The sequence below is a fragment of the Sciurus vulgaris genome, assembly GCF_902686455.1.
Source record: "Sciurus vulgaris genome assembly, chromosome: 6".
NCBI lineage: Eukaryota > Metazoa > Chordata > Mammalia > Rodentia > Sciuridae > Sciurus > Sciurus vulgaris.
This window is the reverse complement of record NC_136466.1, coordinates 4,180,364-4,202,428: the sequence shown is the minus strand read 5'-3', so window position 1 is coordinate 4,202,428 and position 22,065 is coordinate 4,180,364. Positions and strand designations below refer to the sequence as shown.

Here is a 22,065-nt window from a genome sequence, read left to right as displayed (position 1 = left end):
GCCTACGTGCTGTGAACAGGACGGAACCCCGTGGAGACGGCTGGGGGTCCAGGCCAGGGCGACGTCAGGGACGGTTCCAAGCCACGTTCTGGCCGCAGCTCTGTGGCACCGGGAAGACTGCGGGGTGCCTGGAGCGAGCTCGGCCTGGCCGCGGACAGGAAAGCAGCGACGCCGCCAGAGCGAGGACCCCCAGGCGAAGGGACGCGCCGGCGCGAAGGCCAGCGCGGGCGTCCTGCGGGAGCTCCGCGATGCGGTCTGGTGTGCAGGCCACTCCGTCCGCTGCGGAGGCGTCGCGGCTGCGGGACAGCGCCCTTGTCCGCCGGAGGCGGCCAGCCTGGTTCGTGCCAAGGCGTTGCAGGTGGCAGAGAAGCTCCGTGGGCCTCCGGCTGCTTCGGAGGGCGGGCCAGTCGCACTGGGACTGGAACTTGTGGAGGGAGGGCAAGCAGGAGTAGGAACGGCCTCTGCGTTTTCAGGCTCACCATCGGACAGTCTCCGGAAACCTCTGGGACGGGAACAGCTAGAGGAGAAGCAGGCGGGAATGGAGGCAGTGTTCTCACCAGGACAGATGACAGCCGAGATGAATACTGCAGGCCACGTGAGGCAGGAGCCCCGTCAGGAGGGCGGGCTGCAGCAACGCATCCAAATGCAGTCTGTTAAATGAAAAAGAATAAGGACAAAAAACTAGAAAGCACTGCTGAGAAAAACCAGAGATCTTTAAAAAATTTATGAAATAAATAAAAGCAATATAAATTAAAAAAAGAAATAAAAACGTGAAAAAAAATAAAAATAAAAAGGTGGGCTGGAGGTGAAGGTGGGAACTCGCCAGCACACACTGGCTGTTGTTCTACCCTAGTCAGAGGCAGAAATAGGTGAGGTGTGAACTGAAATGAAGATCAAAGGAAAGAGAAAGTGAAGGACGGGGACTGAGCCCACCATGATGCACGTTTATAATCCAGGCAGCGGGAACGGGGCCAGCAAAGCGCATGAGGATGGCAGGGAGATCAGTCACTCCCGGACTCCACCAGGCCTGGCACCTGGGCAAGCATGACCTGCGCCTCACGCCCTCTGCTCCACGTGGCCATGGGAGCCGCCTTCAGCAGCGGGATGCGGCAAGTGTCTCCTGTGTCAGTCCTGGACCAGCTCCTGGAGGCTGTCGGCTACTGATTGTGGGGGTCCAGCTTCCAAAGAAGGTCAGGCCAGACCGCTGAACGTGAAGGACCACAGGAGGGGAGACTGGTGCTCCCGGGGACAGGCCCCCTCTCCTGAAGCTGGCGCTCGGAGCATGCGCTTTCCCAAGTGATCCTGAACAGGCTGAACACTGATAGGGAAAATAAAACCATAAAAATCCAGAGACTTGGGAACAATAATAAAACTATTACAGCTCTTTTGAGCCCTTAGTTTGGGCACCGTTTGTTTTGCAGCAATAAAGGAGAGACTTTGCTTTTAAAAGTTTACCCTGGGGCTTGAAAAGAAAATGGATAAATGGGGAACACTTCACAGAAACTGGAAGGTTTACTTTTGAAGTGAAACACATGTTCGATGTACTTGTAAATTGAAGCCGATGTTTCAATAAGAAAGGAGACTCTGTCGTTACCATTAGAAGGTCCAACATGAGGATCCAGGCGAGGATTTCAGCGGCAGCCAGGAGATCTCCATTGTAATGGTGGGCAGGCTGACAGACAGTGCAGATGGACGGTGCAGAGGAGTTCTTGTGCTCATGGAGGTGACTCATGGAGCTCCTGGCTGCACCTGGTTCCTGGTCACAGTGAAGAACCAGCCACTAGTGGAGCACAGAGGGAGGCAGAGCCAGGCAAGAGCTTAGGCTGAAGAAAGGGGAGAAGGTGGAGCATGCCCTTGAGCTGGAGCACTGAGCCCTCTTTGCAAGCTCCACCTGATTTGAGCCCGTTGCCTGTTCTGTTTTCTTTTGGGGGCATGTCTTTTGGGGGCATGCACTCAAACTGATTTTGCAGATTTTCTTGAGAGGTATGTGCTGTTAGCAAACAGTGAAGTGCTTCCCGGCATGGGGCTTTGCCAAGTGTGTATGATCCAAGACAAACCCTTTCTCCATCTGCAATCTACAGTTTGAAACCAGAAAATTGTATTAGCCTTGCTTGCAAATGGTATGACAGGGACTGGAATTCCCGGAGCGATCACAATGTTTGGGAAGAAGGAGGAAGAGTCATTTCTGTTACCATACGTAGAAGCAGGTCAAAGCTGCGTCAGAAACATCGGAGGCACTCTATGCTGTAAGGAGCGGTTAGTGCAGAGGAGGAGCGGTTAGTGCAGAGGAGCCTCATGCTTCAGTTCTTGCCTGGAGTTTGAGTGGTACCCCATCCTTGTGTCCATTTCATGGTCACAGGAAGGCTGCTGAATGCCTGGATGACCAACAGCATCATAGACACAAAAAGTGGGAAGAAAAGAGAGGCAGGTGCGGGGGGTCCTGACAAGGGAAGGTCTTCCTTGCGCTTTCTGGCTGTGATTTCCCATTCAAACTTCTGGGTTGTCTCCACCCGAAGGCACCTCTGGAGAAGCTGATGTTCCTGTGCACACTGCTGCACGCCCGTGGAACGCCGACTTGGCACTGATAATGAGGAAGTTCCTCTTGCAGAGGCGGCTATCAGGATCTGGTTGACATGCAGTCTCTTTCTGGAGGGTGGGTTTACGGGCAGCCAACTGCAGCTCAATCACTTTCAGCTGGGGTCACTGTGGGGATTCAGGCTGACTCAACAGACCTCCCTGAGAGCCCGGTGTAGATGTGTGCATCCACAGACTGCTGAGACTACCTTCCCGGGGTTTCTCATCTGGGGGGAGGGGGGTGGAACAAATAGCACAGTGCAGCCAGTCAGGAGTCAGAACACCCGGGGTCCAGGGGGATGAGTCATGGGAGGCAGGAGTGGAGAGGTGACGTGGGAGGTTTCTGGGAACAAGGCGGGGCTGTGGCAGAGTCCTGATGATTCCACCCGCAGGCCTCTGCTTTCCATGCATGAAAATGTCAGAGAGAAGGACAACAGAATGACAGTCTCACGAGCGGCTGCCCCAGGTTCCTTCTGCACCCCCGGAGCAGGGCACAGAGGGTTCAAGCACCTTCTCAGGGAGAGTTAGTGGAAATTGTTATGCAGTCCAGTTCCAAAGTACGCTCTTCCTTCTGGCCCTAAGTTAGATGGGACACAAGGGAACAGAAATCAGCCTCCAGGAAGAAGGCAGCAGGAGCTCTGGTGTCAAAGGTCACTAGATTCTGCGGTCACCTGAGATCCCCATGGCCTGAGGGCTTCACCTCCACACATGCAGTCCCTAGTGGCACCTGGGCTCCTTGCTGCCGGCTGGGAGATAGAGAGGGACGCGTTGTCACTTTGCACTTGCTTTGAAGAAATTCTGGAGCAGGATGAGGAAGGTGACTCTGAAGGCCCTCCTGAGTGTCCTGTGAGGTCATCTCAGGGACATGTCTCCCTTCTCTGGTCTAAGATTCTTCTTCATTAAGTGAGACATTTATGGTCACTCTCACGTTACAGGTCGTAGTCTCTGGGACAGGCTCCTACATGTACCATATTTTATCATCACAGAAAAACTCAGAATTAGGATCATTTACAATGCTGAATATTAAATCTAGACTCCAAGATGATGCCTTACCCCAGTTTCAAATGATGGAGAGGAAGAACTGGATGCTGCCTGCTGCCTTTCCTACTCTTCCCACTAACTGAAGAGCAATTGTTAGGACAGCGGTACGATCACGAGCAGGCGAGGGACGGCCACGCAGGGACAGCCACACAGGGCCTGCCCTTGTCTCCCAGGTGCCAAGAGGAGGCGCGCAACAGACTGCACTCCGCTCCGCAGGTGCTGGGTGTCCCGCTGAGCAGCCAGGGCGTGGGAGGTGGACTCTCAGCTTTGCATTTAAAGCCTGTTCCGTGGTGGGATTGTGAGGAGGGACCTCGTCAGACCAGCTTCCTTCACTTGGCAATGTGCGCTCAGCAAACACCTTTGCCTTGATTTCTTTGTCCCTCTGGGTGAAACTCCGTGGTGGAGGAGCCCGGTTTAGCCATTCAGCGATTAAACAGTGTCTTGGTGGCTTCCAGTTTCTGGTGAATGAACAAAGCCATGTTTGACATTCTTCTAAAGATTTGTGTGACTCCAGGTTCAGAAATCAACTGGGTCGATAGTCAGACGTGGATCACGTGGGAGAACGTATGTGTCTGCAAGGAGCTGCCCAAGTGCCATCTGGTGGCTGTCTTGGAATTCATCTTCACTAGAAGCACAGAGTGCCCTTGTGCTGTGCGTCGGAGGGCACCGCCGGCCTGGCCACAGTTAGGGCTCCTTCTAACAGGTGTGTGGCGTCCCACCCGTGCTTCAGCTTCTGCTCCCCAAGGGAGATGGTATCTGTCACCTCACATGCTTATTTACCATCAGCGTATCTTCTGAGCGGAAGTGATTTTCAGATCTTTTGTTCATTTAAATCATTTTTCCTTTCATATTGTTTACTTTTAATAGTTTTAACATATTTTGAAAACAAGGTCATTATCTATTTATCTATCTATTGTCTTTCGTGGTTTTGGGGTTGAACCTAGGAGTGAAAAGAGCTACACCCCTAGCCCTTTTTTAATTTTGAGACAGGATCTTGTTATGTCACTGAAACTGACCTTGATCTTGTGACCTTCCTACCCTAGCCTCCTGAGTGATTGGGATTACAGATGTGCACCACCATGCCCAGCTATATATGTTTGTTTGTTTGTTTGTTTGTTTGTTTCTGGGCGGGGGAGAGTACAGGGATCGAAATCAGGGCCACTGGACCACTGAGCCACATCCCATCCCTATTTTGTATTTTATTTAAAAACAGGGTCTCGCTGAGTTGCTTAGCACCTCACTTTTGCTGAGGCTGGCTTTGAACTCCCAATCTTCTTGCCGCAGCCGCCGGAGCTGTTGGGATTACAGACAAGCACCACGGTGCTCAGCTACAAATGTATTTTTTTTTTTTTTTTTACAAATATTTTACCTCATTGTGGGGCATGTTTTTCCCCCTTTAATGCTGTTGATTTCAGAAGTCTTCAACTTTAAAAAGGTTCATTCTATCATATTCACCTTTCTTGGAGCCATCTTGGATTCCTAAGTAAAAACTCTCTGCCAAACCCAGTGGTCTAGACTTTCTGCGTTCTTGATGGTAGAGTTTTGCATTTTACATTAAGCTACATGCTGTGAGTTAGCTTTCCAGCAGGTTGACGTTCACGCCTGGTTTCACTCCCTGGTGTGTGGACGCCCAACGGTTTCAGCATCCACCGTTGGGAAGTCAGTCATCTTGCCACTGCGCTGTCTGGGTTCGCTATCAGACGAGTTAGCTGTGCTTTGTGGCTTGCTGAGTGCTTCCCGTGCTCTTCGCTCATCTTCTTCCATCTAGGCGATGCTCTTGAAGGCCACGGCTTCCCGTTACCCTTGAGCTGGGACGTGTGAGTCCCTCTATTGCTCTGCAGCCTTGTCTTGGCATGTCCCGGGTTTAAAAGTTTTCCCCAGAGCTGAGAATCTAACTGTGGACATTTGGAAAGGTGGCCGAGGTAACGTTGGTGGGATTTCTTTGAACTCACAGAGCAAGGAGGAACGGCGTAAAAAGCCACACCTTTCACACCTGACTGCGGAATTCCTCTCAGTTTCACTCAAAGCACGATCTCAAAGGCCCCTGCCTCTCTCTACCAGAAGATGGGGACACACATGCTGCTACGGATTGCTCAGAATGGGCAGGAAATGGGAAGCATTCAGAGGCCCAGCGACAACAGAATGTGCAGGGAGTGGGTGTGTTTATGCCCCAATGGCACCAGCTGGAAGTGAGCGCCATCGAATGCAGGACTCTCAGGAGCAGAATATGGAGCTCCAGAAATGGGGCTCGGCAAGATGCACAAAGCATGGTTACGTTCAGCTAAGAAAATCAGCTGTCCTGTGTTCTTTAGCATTGTAAATACTAATAGTAAACTAAGAAAAAGGACGAACAGAATCTGAGCAGGCCACTACACTTCGGAGGGGGTGAAAGCAGTTTCTGTGCTGGTGCCCTTGGTGGTGCCAGGCCCTCGGTGTCTTACAGTCAGGAAGAGCTCACTCATGCACAGAGATTCAGTTACAGGAGATCATGCAGCCGTACAGTCAGAGGAAACCCTGGGCAAAGCAAGTGCTACCAGGTATCAGAACAGATTAAAGAGCTATGAAATTGTACAATGTTGGTGTTAATGGAAAAGTGAACATTACGATTATTTTTATTCCTCTGGTGAGTCAGTTCTAGTTGGGAACACTTTATGTAATTAATATTTGGTAAGTAAGATTTTTTATTTCTTACTACACAAATGATACAAGACTCTATTGATCATTACTCAAAGAAATACTGTACCTTAGGAACTGATGGAACTTGGAATTTTAAGTTTGAAGGAAAAATCTAAACGTGAAAAATGAGAGAAAATATAAAACATGGAGAGTGAAAAAATTTTCTAATAACCAAATTTGCAGGGTTAAATTTACATAAATTCAAATATAAAATATGTAGAAATAGCACTACGATTATGAGATAAATAATGGATTATTTATTCATTAGAAAAATAAAAAAATCAGTTGAATATATAAGAAACTATGAAAATCAGGCAAATATGTAACAAGTCATATTACAAATAACCCCTCCAATAAGGATGATAACCAGCACAGAGATGTGAGAAAAGACCTTACTGTTGATTGGCACCAAATATTCATTGGTAAACCAATGCAGCCCATGTTGTACCAATCTAAATGTACAAGATGTTAATTTAAGAAATAAAGATAATAACCATTCCCTCAATCCTAGTATTTTACTCTTGACAGCTTATCAAGAAAAACGAATCCATAGAAACGGTTGTGTTAGTAACAGCATAAAGTGGATGGATCAATAAGATAATAGATAAGCAGACAATAGGGGTTAATTAGGCCAAACTTCAAATACTTATCAGTCTAAATCCATGCTTTAAGCATTTAGTTAAAAGCATATTATCTCTAAATAAAGAATCTTAAAAAAGAAACATGCGCTTGTGCTTATATACTCAAAATTAAATATTTTGCCTTAAGAACTGGAAAATGAATGCTGGACAGTTTATTACAAAAATTTACTTTATAAAATGTTGCTGTGCCATCTTGACCTGTTGAGATACAGTATGAAATTCAGTATGCTCTCGTAGTGGACACATTCCCACTCTCTAATTAAAACAGTTGTGCTTCCTTCTGATCAAAGGTGCTGGTATGTTTCTCGTTTTCAGCATGATGTTTAGTGGACACTCCTGTGAAGCAGTCTCTGCCCCTCAACAGCTGGCCTCCGGCAGGTGGAATGTTAGTCCCAGGTGGCAGCAGAGAGGTGCCCTTGGCCTCTGTGTGCTGGCCTCTGGGTGGTAGCAAGGCCCCTCTGCAGCAGAGGCCCAGCCTTCCCCACCCTGTCCTAACAGCAGCCAGCCTCCTGGTCACTTACCTTGCCAGGACCTTCCTGAGGGCTACAGCCACCTCCTTGTTCCTCAGGGTGTAGGTGAGGGGGTTGAGCACGGGGGTGAGGATGGTGTTGAAGATGGAGACCATTTGGTCCTGCTCAGCCATGTGGGAGGCCTTGGGCAGGAGGTACTTGCTGATGGCTGACCCATAGAAGAGGAACACCACAACCACGTGGGAGAAGCAGGTGGTCAGAGCCTTTCTCACCCCAGGTTGGAGCCTAGCCTAAAAACAGTGGAGAGGATCTGCCCATAAGAGGCCACGATGGCAGATATTGGAAGGAATAGGAACACCGCACTACTGACCAAGAGACCATCTTCATAAAGAGAGGTGTCCTCACAGACGAGTTCCAGAAGAGCTGGGATCTCACAAAAGAAATGGTGGATTTCCCTGGAGGCATAGAAGGGGAGCGTCATGGTGCACGTGGCCTGGGTCAGGGCACTGAGGAGTGCCCCAGCCAGGTTCCAGCCACCAGGACGGGAGAGATGGCGGGTGTATGAGGGCTGAGTAGTGCAGTGGGTGGCAGATGGCCACGGAGTGGTCATAAGCCATGACCGCCAGGAGGAGGTACTGGGCGCCCACCAGCGTCACAAGAAGGAAGAGCTGGAACCCACAGCTGGCCTGGGAGATGTTGCTTCTTCCCGACAAAAAGTCAATGGCTATCTTGGGGAAGAAGGTGGAGCTGCACAAGAGGCCCATGGGGGACAGCTGGCTGAGAAGGGAGTTCTGTTTTTAGGTTTTCAAGGAGCCATCATACCTTTTTCCAAAGTGAACGCGCCTATCATCATTCCCATTAGCAACGTGTAGGAGGGTTCCCTTTCCTCTGAATTCTCACAAACAGGTAGCTTTTGTTTTTTGATAACAGTCATTCAAATAGGTATGAAGTGCACAAATAAATGAGTGTGAAGTGGCATCTCCTGTGGTTTTTATTTGCATTTCACTTGTGATTGGTGATGTTATACGTTTTTCAAACATCTTTGATCCTTTGGACATCTTTTTATAGAATATTTATCGGATCACTTGACCATTTAATCATCAGATTATTTTCTTGCTATTGAGTCTTTTGAGTAATATGAGTAATTCAGCTCCATGCCCCTGATCTTGTCTAACATATCTGCAGTCAGACAGTACATACTATCACAGAAAAATTTAGTCTGATATTTTTTCATTCTGCTAAGAAAAACTGAAAACATAATATTCAAATGGAAATGCATCCAAAATCAATACCAGGAGGCACCTCACATGATCCAAAATCTTTATAATCAGTGTGTCATTAGATCCCACCAAGCTAAAGAGTTATCAAATTCTTAGAAGAAAAAAATCCAGTTATTTGCATGACAGTTGCTGAGAAGAAGGCAGAGTGTGATAACAATCTTGGAAACAATTTGTCTTTTCATGTTAATTTAGTATGAGTCTTACAGTTTCAGTTGAATTATAAAATTTGTGCAGAATTATTTCAGGAATTAAAAAAATAAGCAATGGCCTTATTTCTTTTTATTTGCTCTTAATTTTTCAATGAAAAATGGAGAGGCAAGATTTTTTAAAAATTCTCCTTTTCATTAAAGAGGCATAAATCTCTCTCAAGATCACAGTATTTCATATTTACATGCTGATTGACGGTCAGGGTGGTGGCCACTCCAGCCAAGTGTGAGAGTCCAGCTGCCTGGCAGAGGAGAGCTGGCGACCGTCATCCAGGGTGTATCCCTGTGTGATCTCGTCCTGCACCCGCCCGTCACAGGGTTTCCGCAGTCGAGGAGAGTAGATGGTGAAAGCAGTGTTCTCCGAAGCAGCAGGCAGGTAGCCAGACTCACCGTCTGCTTCTAGATGGTGTCCAGTGGAGGCACCACATGGGTGCCAGAGACTCAGGCCATCGGGGGCCACTGCTTACCTTCTGGGACCTGTGGCAACTTCCAGGTGTTCTCCAAGAGCACAACAGAGTGGCCTTCACTGTCCCCACCTTTCCAGAAACCAAATAAGCACCTAACTGCCCGTGGTACAATCATATTCACCCTGACTACTTTGAGGGACTTCTGCCTTGCAGAGAAATGCTGCCTTCCACACTCTGTGCTTCGGGAAGACGTCCCCTGGAGAAGAGGTTCAGAGGGAACTGATTTCCTAATGGCTCAGATGAATGCACGGCGGTGACATGATTGCCTGTGGAAAATAAGCAGTCTTACTCCACAATAAGAAAAGATGAATTTTCCTGGTAATATGGTGAAAGTGTTGGAGGAGAAACTTACTCCGCGGGGGAAGGTGGAGTGGAGGGAGGCTGTGGGTGACGGCTGCCCCTGAGCTGGGATCCCAGTCGCAGAAGTTCCCCTGTCCAGTGAAATTCACTGCAATTCAGCATTGGAGAGTAAAATAATCATTGAGTGGCAGCCAGAGAGGAAAGCCCTTGAGTCAACGTGGCACAGGAGAACATGGGGAGGAGAGGGAGGCAGATCTCAACCAACCCTTGAGGGGCCAGCTGGTGATGGAAGGATGCTGAGCATCTCTGGGCAGGGTGGGGACATTGAGGACTGAGGCCCCCTTGGCTGCTGGCAGCCCATGCAGACGTCTGGGAAGAGGACAGAATGTGGTTAGACACCCTCATCTGAGCGCCCATCGTGGTAGAATATGTGAGGATATTTCAGGGATTGGGGATCCTGAGACCTGGACTCCAGCAGACTGCACCATTGTGTGTGTGTGTGTGTGTGTGTGTGTGTGTGTGTCTGTGTGTGTGTGTCTGTGTGTGTGTGTGTGTGTGTGTCTTCTTTTTCCTTTTTACCCTTTTTGTCCCACTCATCTCTTCTTCCTGTTCTGGAGTGGTAGGTTTCTCTGGTTTTTCTTTCTTTTTACCTTAGGGTTTGTTCTCATTCCTCCTTGACTTCACTCCTCTCTGATAGACACATCCTCTCATTCCCTCATCCTCTCCGTATTTATTCTATTGCTTAAGATTTTTATTGCTCCTCCTTCTTTCCAGCCATCACTTGCTACCTCTCCCCTGACTCTCCCCTGTTTTTAAAATTATTCCAAACTTTCTCTTGTCTTCCTACCTCAGTCTGTCTTCACTTAAAGAACTGAACCTTGCTCTGTGAAAACTGTGCAGTGAGTGTGACTCCTGCCCCACACTCTGTGAGGTTGTGTGCTAACCTGATGGGTGACCCAGTTGGCACCTGGTGTTTAGTGCCATTCCCACCTTGAGGCTGTGTATTGCTGTTGCTTGGGTTAAATGCTGATGCACCGTTCCTCTTTATGGGGCCATTAGTGATACAGACATCATTGCAGGTGCCAGACATTTATTTTCAGGCTGTATGTGGATAGCCACCATTATTATTTCTGGTTCCCTTTTCCTAAGGGGCTGGGAAGTGATTGGGACACTACAGGTTCACAGCATAGAGAGTCTACTGCTGAGCTACTCTATCAACTCTGTCAGGTGACAGCCAATCTCATTGCCAGCACCAGCTGGGCCCCCTGGGATGCCAACAATACTTTAATGCACAGAAGAGTGGAGACAAACCTCACACCACAACCAGGCCCCGAGTAGGATCACCTAGAGGGGTCCTCACTCCACTCCTGGACAGCAACTCATACACCCTAAACAGGAGAGTTCAGTCGACAGTGCTGAGTGTCTGTGGTATGTAGCCGCTCTCCATGGACTAAAACAGCTGTCCTACGTCAGCAGCTTGAGTGGAACTGGAGCTTGAACTTAAGGCTCAGATCATTCTGAGGCTAAGTGGTGACGCTGAAGGATACCAGCACACAGGACTTAAGATAGGAGAGATAACCACACACGCAAGGGCTCTCACCTAGAAAAGGCACAGGAATCCGTCTCCACAGATGCACACGCCCAAGACCTCTGAAACCCGAGGAAACAGCAAACAAGTCTCCATCGAAGGTTCTGTACCCCACGAAAGGAGCCTGCAGATGTGGAGATGGATGGCATTCCAGACAAAGACTGTACAAGTGGATTATCTACGTGTTCAAAGAGCTAAAGAAAGATCAGAGGAACAAGGGAAGAGACTCAGTACAGACAGTGAAAGACCATTTAATTAAAGACAGAAATTAAACACAGAAAAGCCCATCAGAATTCCAGAAATGCAAGACACAAGGAAGTCATTACAAATCCAACTGAAAGTATCACCAGTAGATCAGATAGGGTAGAAAATCAGGCATAGAACTTTAAGCATACCCAGGGTCTTGAAATATATGTTCTAGAAGTCTGCCCAAGAAACATAAATAAAATAACTGAAACAATCCTTTCTAGGGATTTCTGTGCATAGACCTTACTCAGGATTATCAATAAGACTCAGAACCTGAGGCAGCAGTTACTTGAAGGAGTAGACGATTTATGAGCCACTAAATACTGAGTATTTATAGCATTGTAGCGGACATAGTGGTAATGGTAAGTGTCCTATAAATTGAAGTTCATGATACCCTGACTCTGAATTAAAAAGAACAGAGGACTGGGGTTGTAGCCCTGTGGGTGACTCTCCTGATTCAGTCTCTGGTACCAAAATGAATGAATAACTGACTGACTGACTGAATGAATGAATGAAATTGGAGGCTATTTTGACATTTGGTCTTCAGACTGATCACTTTCATCCAATTGCCACCAATCTAGATAATTATAAAACCTTATTGTTTCCTAAATATTTTAATATATTTCTCTCCTCCATTAGTATAATTACTGCTCCTGATTTCCATAATATTTTCTAGTTACATTCAAATTGACATTTGAAACCAATCATATCCACCAGAGCTCTTAATTGAAAAGAATGAAGCATATTAATCCCTATTGAAATAGAAAAGAAGCATATTGAGAGACATCAGATGTCCCCTACCATATTAGAAACACTGAGCAATCAGGCTGGGTGTGCATCCATGAAGAACAATGCCCTGAACCTGTGTGAGATAGAAATCGATGTCTCCATGTCAAACAAAAGACAAATTGTGCTCATTCCAGGACTAACAGACCAAGTGACCTCAATAAATCCCTTAAGCCCAGGTTTGGTGAAGTGGGACAGGTGTGAGATAGAGTTACCTCCAGGAAGGAGCTAGGCCCATGGCTGATGGCTGGTGGAACTGACCAGGCAGACAGAGTAGAAAGGATGAGACATGGTGATACCTGCAGACACAGGCTGCCTGTGAGGCTGGGGAGGATAACACCATGATCCCTTAGAGATTCACACTATGTTGACTGTCCAGATTGTGGGACAGAAGACCCCAAAGAGCAGCTCAGAGGAGACACTGGTGATAGAGCCAAGATGAATCTCTTAGTGGAGTCAAGGACTATGGATGCTGCTGGTCAAAGAATTTGAAGAAGGATGTGAAAGAAAAGTGCAGCCTCCACGGCGAGGCCGAGAGGGCTTCTTCACAGAGCGCGTGCCAGGATGGTCAGAGGTGGGGTGACTGTGGCCTGTAGGGGCTGCTTAACGTGCATGTGTCCACAGGAGTCACTGCTGGAATTTGAGGCCTTATTTTTAAGGCACTTAAAGGAAATCAATGGCTATTTTTCATAGTACAATTCTTTGTCTCAAGACCAGGAATCACAAAGAAAAGAAGAAACACCTTTTTCTAAAGGAAAAGATTTTGACTCACCAAGAACTCCTGTAATTGCAAAGACACTGGCCTCACGTGTTTGCGGGACACTTGAAATGTCTTTAGGTCAAGTAACTATGGGTTATAAGTATAAAATACACATTGAATTTAACACAATAGAATGAAAACAAAGTAAACTACAATAATAATTATATGTGAAGCATGTAGACATGATAAAATTTCAATGTGAGTAGAATGAATATCATCTATTAGTCAGCTAATAGATGTAAGAACAAAAAATGTATTGTATATGCTATTATGATGTACAATTAATATGCAATTAATATCTACATTGTTAATATGAAATGGATTTAAAGTTTTAAATTAAAGATATTGTTAGTATGTTAATTTATAATGATCAATATATTAATTCAATTAATTTAACATATATGTCCCTAGGAAGCTCTAATTACATACATAGATCACACTATACATCTACTGCTCAGCTCAGATCCAGTGTTGAGTCTGCATGGAAAAAGCCACACATGGGAGAAGAGTCAGCTGTGCTCATGTCTTCCTGGAGGAGAACATCCCACATACTCTTCCCATGGCCCCCAGGACCTCCTTGTTCCTCAGGCTGTAGATGATGGGGTTGAACATGGGGGTGAGGATGGTGTAGAAGACAGCCAGGCTCTTATCCTCTGCTGGTGAGTGGAGACTCCTGGGACGGAGATACGTGTAGACAAAAGGTGCATAGTAAAAGGTCACCACAGTCAAATGTGTGGAGCATGTGGTGAAGGCCTTTCTCCTTCCCTCTTTTGAGCGCATGTGGAAGACAGCAAAGAGGACCCGTCCATAGGAGGCAGTGATGCCAAGGAAAGGGACAAGGAGAAACAGGCTTGTGCTCACAAACACCATGTACTCGTAGACCCAGGTGTCCACACAGGCCAGAGGCAACATGGCGGGAACATCACAGAAGAAATGATTGATGGCCCTGGACCTGCAGTAAGGAAGATGGAGGATGTAGATAGTGTGTGCCAGGGAGTTGATGGAGCCCAGTGTCCAGGACCCCAGGATCATCTTCACACATGTCACTTTACTCATGTGGATGCGGTAGTGGAGGGGGTGGCAGATGGCCACAAAGCGGTCATAGGCCATGGAGGCCAGGATTAAGCCTTCTGATCCAGCCATGGTCAGGAGGAAGACACTTTGCACACCACAGCCTAGGAAGGAGATGCTCTTCTGTCCAGAGAGGAAGTTGGACGCCATCTTGGGCACAGTGGAGGAGATGTACAGCAGGTCCATGAGGGACAGCTGGCTGAGGAGAAAGTACATGGGGGTGTAGAGCCGGGGGTCCAAGAGGATGAGGGCAGTCATTCCTGAGTTCCCCACTGAGGCAAGGACAAACCCAACCATGATGAGGAGCAAGAGAAGAAGGCCAGTGTGAGTTTGAGGAAACAACCCCAACAAAATAAAATCATTTGATGTTTATTCCATTTCTCCATGAAAATGCACTGCTTTAATTTCCTTTAAAGAACAATTAAAAAGAAAACTAAGCAATAATCATGGTCTAACAGAAAAGGAGAAGAAAAGCAATTAAGTCTTTTAGTGTTTGTTTAATGTGCATTGTTATTTCTAAAACACGGAAGCTTTTGTTCTAATGGATGGTTTTTAAACAAGTATCTGCATGTTTCAGATGACAAATGTGTCTGTATAGTACTCAGTTTCTCTCTTTCCACATTTTTTATTGCTGCCTTACAGTTGCACATAATGATAGTATTAGTCCATGCAACAAAACTGCAAAATAACATGGCTCGTCTCCCTCCCAGAACTCTCCATCCCTCCTGCCTCTGCCACCCTGGGCCCTGTCCTCTGCTCAGCTCCTTGTGATGTTCACGAGACTCCGTTCCCCACCCTCCTTTTCCTTTTTCCTCTCTGGCCGGCATACATGAAGGGAAACAGGACTCTTGACCTTCTGAGTCGGGCTTCCTTCACTTCACATAATGGACTCCAGTTCCATCCATTTTCTTTCAAATAAAATGTTTTGTTTTTCCTTGTGGTTCAATACATCTCCATTGTGTGCATGTGCCACATGATTCATTGAGGGACACTACGAGTGGTTCCTTCATTTGGCTGTTGTGGATTCTGCTGCTATAAACCTGGGTGTGCATGTGTCACCATAGTGTGATGACTGATTCCTTAGGATAAACACCAAGGATTGATTTATCTGGGGCAAATGTGGTTTCCTGCCTAGTCTTTTGAAGAACCTCCTTGCTGATTTAGATTGTGGGTGTTCTAATCTGTCACCCAACAGTGTAAAGGTGTTCCCTTTCTACACATCCTCTCCTGCATTTATTACCATTTATATTCTTGACAACTGCCATTCTGACTCGGGTGTGATTAAATCCCAGAATGTTTTTGATCTGCATTTTACTAATAGCAAAAGGTACAGAACAGAAGATACAGAGACAAAGCCAGACACCTTCAGTCATCTGATTCCTGACAAAGGTGCCAAAACCATCCATGGGAGAAAAGATCTTCTTTTCTACAAACGGTGCTGGAAAAGCTGGTTGCCCATAATAGAAGAGTGGAACCATAGCCTTCTCTCTCACCCTGTGCAAAATTCAACTCACAATGGGTCACAGGCCCAGGAAACAGACCGGAAGCTATGCAACTCCTAGAAAAACAGAGGTCAAGAGTCTAGCATGCAGGCACAGACAACGACTTCCTCAACAGGACACCAAAATCGCAGGAAATTATGCCAAGAGTTGATAAACGGGATGACATCAGATTAAAAAGCCACACACCAAAGGGAACCATTAGTAATGGTAGGAGATCTTTGCTAGATACTCTTCGGAGAGAGGAAGAGTACCTTGAATATATAAAGAGCTTACAAAACTTGTTAGCAAAGTCAAAGGACTCAATTAATAAATGGGCAAATGAATTAAACAGACTCTTATCAAAAGAAGAAATACAAATGGCAACAAATATATAAAAAAGAGTTTAATTGATTTTGATATCTGAACTGAATATTCCTGTCCGGTTCTCTCTGGAAACCATCTCAATTGGAGATACAAAGTCCACTACCATGTGCGACACACACTCATGTGATAACCGAGGGGTCCTTCCTAGGCAGTGCTGACAGGAACATCGTTCAGGACTATGCACAGTCAGCACCTGAGGAAGCCCGGACCCTGCATGCAACCACCTCAGCCTAACACTGCAAGTCTACCACAGCCCAGCTCTGTGGTCAGAAGGTCCCGTGTGCTTGACCCTGCATCCTCAGTCACCTGCCTGCTCCAAACCTTCAGTTCCTGCTCTTCCCTCGCCTCAGGTGCTCCTGCAGCTGAGGAACCAAGTCTCTCCCAGGAGCTGTCTGCTCACCTTCTCAACAGAAGCTTCTCTGCTGCTCCTAAAAGTGGCTCACCTTCCAAAAGCATTGTTCTTACATTGTAAAGGGATCATAGGTCCTAAAATGTCACCCCAATTATATCTTGTTGTTTGGATATTGTCTCTTTCCTAATGAGGTTCCATTTGTGGGAAACTTACAAACTCATGAACAACCATGTAGGTTTTCCTAAACATTTTCCTGCTCTTCACGTAAGCACATTACACATGGTGAAGTTGACTGACTAAGTCTTACAAGGTTTCGTTCTGTTTCAGCAGTGCCAAGGTGCAACTAGAACAGGAGTGGAAATGCCACGTGGGTGGGGATCACGGAAACACACAGAGACACACTTTCCTTTGTGTATAGAGGAACTTGGAGATGCCCTCCGGTAAGTAAGGTTTTCTTCACATTATCACATGTATTTTAATCATATTAAGGACTTAAAGTTTTTGTTTGTTTGTGATTTCCACAATCCCAGAGTGCTGCGGACTTGAACCCGGGCCTCCAGCATGAGAGGCAGGCACTCTACGAGATGAGCTATATGGCCTGCACTAGGACTTAAAGTTTTCATCTCCCAGATATGAAGAAGAATTCATGGACGTGAAGAGGACATTCTCAAATACAGTTATGCCTGGGTGAAACTTTGACTTTACACTTTAAATTATTTGACAATGGTGTAATTTGTTTCTGGTGAATAATGTAGTGTGTGTGCAATAATGATTCAAAGTAGTTGGTGTAAGTGTGACTGTCCTTCAAAGATCACGCCTGATTCCGTGATCCAGTCAGGTCAGGTGCCGGGGTCCAGCCCTAGCAGGAGTCCATGGGTTCCACACTGGTAAACGGGATGCGGGAGACAGCGTCGGCGATGGATGGAGAATGAAAGACACAGACTTTAGTTCTGGTGCAATCAATCCCACTTTATTCCGGGGAAGGCTGGGTTTATATACATTTTTCTTCAGGCTTTGATAACAGGCTTGTGACTAATAAAAGAAGTTTCCAAAGCATAGGCAGAAATTGTTTTTACTGGAAGATTATGAGAAAACAGTAACCTTACAGATTATCCTTACTAAATCACAATTATTTTAAGAATATCTAACTATGTCAATGAGCTAATACAATGTTTATTTCCTTAATATCTAAACTCTATATGACCTAAGACTATTTTTATTATTTTTGCGGTAAAGAGATAGACAAGTAATGTCATGTGACCATCTCTACTAGGTCCTTCTGATTAATATCTAAATTGCTGAGTTAAGGGCTACAGGAGGGCAGCGGTCCCAATGGTTATTGTGTACCAACGTTTATTATAGGGGTGACATATTCTTTGTAGGAAGGAAGGAATGTTATGAAACCTTATTCTTTTACCTTACCACCACACATAAACAAAACCATCATCTGGATTAAACCACCCTGTAGGAGACAGGGGAATATCTATATCTACCTTCTCTAAGGGCTTGCCTTTAGGCGGGTACCAGGGCTTGCCACTGATAAGATAAGCTGGCCCATATCTATAGCTACTGTGGGAGGTGCTTTGTGCTTAGAACTTGGGGAAACATTGTTATATGTAAATTTCTGTACCCCAACAGGTTCTGGCTGTGCCAGTAAATGCAGTGTTTGATTTTTAACATAATAAAAACATTCTTCTGTAGTGAGGTTAACATCACAGGGTTTCAACATGTGTTTTGTCTCCGTAATGTTTTTCTGGAAATTTGTAGAATTATTCCCATCACCTCTAGCAAGATCCCCAGACTGAAGTGAGTAATATATTATTAGGAAAACTCCAGAGAATAACATCCAAGCTAGGGAGGCATACATCTGGCTACAATCCTTTTAGGATGAGTCTCTGCAATCATCCTTGAGTGGAACTCTGTCAAGCACTGCAAGGAGAGCCAGGTGCCCCCACAGTCAGGCACCTGGGCTTGGGAGGATGCTTCTCCCTGGCTGTCCTGCAGTTTGGCTTCCTAGGTGCAGCAAGAGCTGAGGGCTGCTGAGCTGTGCACCTGGGAGGAACCTGAGCAGAGGTGGCTTCCTGACTGGAGCTCACACAGCTGAGCACGTGCCCCGTCCAGACTTAATCACGTCGGGAAGCCAAACAAAACTAGATGTCAGTCCTGCAGGTGAAGGAAACCCAACTGAGATGAGGAAGAGCGAGTTCCCCCAGGTGATTCCTAGCTGAGGTGTAAAGATAGAAAGAGCCCGCACCTGTGTAAACAAAAGCCTCTTCCCTAACTGCCCTCAGCCCCTCATAAAAACCTCGGCCTGTGTAAGTACAAGCTCTTTCCTAATTGCCCTCAACCCCTCATAAAAGCTGCAAAGAATCTTCACCTCTTATCCGTAAAGGCCAGGCAGCTGACCTTGCCAGTGCAAAAGCAAACTTAAAAGATAATGATAACACTCCTCTCGGAGACTCAGAACTTGAAATAACATCGTATATAATTTTATGTCAGCCAATTAAAATGAACACTGTAAAACAGTTTGCCTTTCATTATAAATAGGCCTGTTGAACAAAGGCTCGGGGCCTCTTAGCGTCACCTGGTTACCGAGTGCGCTGAGGACCAGGCTCGAGTTTGCCAATAAATGACTCTGTTGCTTGCATTGATCGTGGTCTCTGGTGGTCTTTGTGGGGTCTCCAGCCGCAGGGCACAACAGAGGCCTTTCCTGGAAGGCGCCTCTGCAGCCCAGCCCTTCACCACCTCTCCCCTTAAGCATCTCAGCTCTGGCAAGTGGGTTTTAACTCTGTGCATCCTCCCGACATGCACAGGTGGAGGCAGGTTCCCTGTGTGTGCAGTGTGTGTCTGCGTCTCCCGGGTCCAGTCTTGGTGAGATTTCCCACTTGAGGCTGGTGCTCTTCCACCTGAAGGAGCCCTCATGCCTCAGCCTGTGGAGGATGTTCATTTGCATTAGAGAGGAGCAACTAGGAGTCTGTGGTCACTCTTCACCTCACTGACCCAAGAGCTCTTGTTGCTTCACACACCTGTGATGAACTTGAATAAACCTGTGAGGGACAGCTTGTCCCACCAGAGGGGACACATGCAAGGGCTGTCACTGAGAGTGAGACAGGAGGGTCAGGGGGCCAGCAGGGCACAGCATCCCTGCACCTGCTGAGAGATGTGGTCCCAGCTCCCTGTGCACCCAGCACGGTCTAGACACAGAGCTGCTGCCCTCACAGAGAAGGAGACCACAGAGTCCCCAGCACTGAGAGGCAGTCACATCTTCAAACGTGCTCAGTGCTGCTGATTTGTGGCAGTGCTGCAGGTGTCGACTTGATTTAGTGGTTAAAGCACAGGAGGGTCCACAATCTGGAGTTCATGTTTAGTGGGTGACCGGACCACAGAGCAGCAGCTCACACACATGCTGTGGGGTGTGTGGACATCAGTAAGAGCTGGCACAGGAGAGCAGGGGGAAGGACAGAGGGCCAGCTGGGCAGGGCACTGAGAACCACTTCAGGAGGTGCCATGGGAGCCTCAGGCTCTGGAACACTGTGCACAGACTGAGCAGCAGGACCAGCCCTGGAGGAGCCTGCCTGTCCTCAGCACAGCACAGAGACAGAGTGCTCTGCAAGCTCCAGGCTCCAGGGCAGGTGTGTGGAGGAAAGAGGACTGGAGTCTGTTCTGGACCAGGTGAGAGCCAGTGGGTGTGCATGGGTCAGGTCCCTGGAGCTCCCACAGGAGGCTCTGGTTGAACAGAGGTGAGAGGAGGAGCCCCACAGAGCCTGGGCAGTGGGCAGTGAGGACAGTGGGGCTGCCCTGAGTTTAGCAGAGGAAGCCAAGCCTGCTAGGGAGCCCTGAGGCCTGGGCACATCAGCAGAGTTGGGTGCTGCTTAGGGACAGGGGGGACCCACTGAATCCTCTGTCTCTGCCCCCTGGCTCAGGGGCTGCTGCACAGGAGGCTCAGCAGATCTGCTGAATGACTGAGCCAAGAGTGAGCCATAGAATTAAATTATTAATAAAGACCAAACTAAGAAAATGTGACCAGGTCATTTTGTAACCCAATCTTTCCACAGAGACCCTGGCCTGTGGGCATGGTGCTGCTTGTGGTGGTTTCCTGTGTTCTGTGTCTAGTCCAGGGTTAATCTAGAGGAGGACGGACGCCAGCACCCCTGGTGTCTGCAGAGTCTGCTATCAGTTTGTAACTACTTCTACCAGGTCTTTTGAGGGAGGCAGATGTTTATATTAAATTCTGTGCTGCACCCTTTGCACATCAGGGTATCTTAGCACAGGTGTGATAAAAGGTATTACAATAAGCATTTATTTTTAACTAAATTGAAGAGTTTCATTTTGTCAGAAAATGGTTTTGAATTTTAGGATTCTGTACCCTTATTAATTGAGCTCTTAGGAACTAGCACATGTGGGTGACACATGAAGATTTCTTTGCATTGATTACCAGCAACTTTTAAAAATTAGGTATGGAACGTCACTTTTTGCAACAGAAATACTGTAAACGCCACATTCTTGGGTGCATTACGCCTTAGTGAAGACTGTTCCTGTGGCTGCCAGGTGATCATCCTGCACAGGTTATTGCTCAAGAATATAGAATTAAAAAAACAAAGAAAACAAAAGAACCTATTTGACAGAATCTGAAACATTCAAGTGTACCGGTGTTAGGTTTGGCTTTACCTTGGAAATGTTATAAGCAGTGCACAGTTTTAAAATATTACAGACCTTCAGCCTAAGACAACCAGCAACGTGTCTCAGCCTCAGCTAACTCCTTCCCCACATTTTACTAGAAGGTTCTGAGCACAGAATTTAGGGGACAGTAGTGAGTGAGCTCTGTGAGCTCAGCACATGGAGGGTGCTTGTGCGTGTCCATCTCCTCTCTTCCGTCCATGTGCTGAACACAGAGAAGACCCCGGAACAGAGGAAGTCGTTGTCTCAGCTAAGGTCCAGCCCCTTGAGAGCAGCACACTGTGTGATTTTAACAGGCTCACACAGCCTCATGCTACATGTACGTTCACCCTTAGATTTTCAAGGTCATTATTAAACCCCTGTTTTCTTTGTGCAGCAGCAACTGTTCCTTATGATAAGAAACCTCATCTCCAAATATTCCCCCTTATTTAAAACTAACTGAAATCAACTCTGTTCATTAATATCACCTTGACTCACCTTGTCTGAAGTTCTTGAGTTTGTATTTTGAGAGAAATAGTTGTGTAACTATAAGATTCCCTGCTGACAGTTTATTGACTTCTTCAAACTGTTGCACATGGAGATTGCTCCCTGCCACGCTAGGCTACAAGGTCCTGCCATGAGCAGCAGGTCTGATCTCACCCAGCTCTCCTGACAGGAGACGCCAGAGCACCAGCAAGGAGTCCTCAGAACACACTCTGCTCAGGGTACCTCCTCTAGCCATCGACCTCATGCTGAAACCACAAAGCTCTTCTTCCTCATGCAATGCTTCCCTGCATTATTATGATCTTATTTGCTCACACATCTTCCTTTGCTCTTCCCTTGTTCAACCAAAATAGAGCAACACATGTCACACTTACTCAGTTCCACAGGGGGACAGAGGGAGGAGCTGCGGCACCTGGTGTGCAGGCCTTCTTCCAGCAGGCCCTACGTGTCCTCTCTTCCCTCTAATTGATCCCCAGTGTCCAAGCCCACAGGGACAGAGCCTGGCCTTTCACCTGACTTTGCTGACGCAGAGATGAACTCAGCTCAAGCTTAGAGCAAATCGTCCCACCTGGTCAGCTCTGC

The 22,065-nt window shown here is 47.0% G+C and overlaps 1 protein-coding gene, 1 long non-coding RNA gene and 1 pseudogene across 4 annotated transcripts in view; 1 reads left to right on the top strand and 2 right to left on the bottom strand.

Annotated features, from left to right (window-relative positions):
* Window positions 1-13,467: 13,467 nt before the first annotated feature.
* Window positions 13,468-22,065, bottom strand: part of LOC306663260 (olfactory receptor 2L13-like) — a 52,097-nt gene continuing 43,499 nt past the window's right edge. For both annotated transcript variants that reach the window (XM_079143693.1, XM_079143695.1), the window contains exon 3: window positions 13,468-13,586. In XM_079143693.1, coding sequence (XP_078999819.1) covers window positions 13,545-13,586 — 42 coding nt within the window. In that variant the 3' untranslated portion in view covers window positions 13,468-13,544. The remainder of the gene's footprint in view (window positions 13,587-22,065) is intronic.
* On the bottom strand, window positions 13,555-14,492 carry LOC306663268 (olfactory receptor 2L13-like; annotated as a pseudogene). The gene has a single exon. The product of its transcript is annotated as an olfactory receptor 2L13-like (transcript).
* Window positions 17,105-19,434, top strand: LOC306663302. Its single transcript, XR_013764447.1, has 3 exons — window positions 17,105-17,166; window positions 18,285-18,552; window positions 19,027-19,434. It is a non-coding gene; the product is annotated as an uncharacterized lncRNA (long non-coding RNA).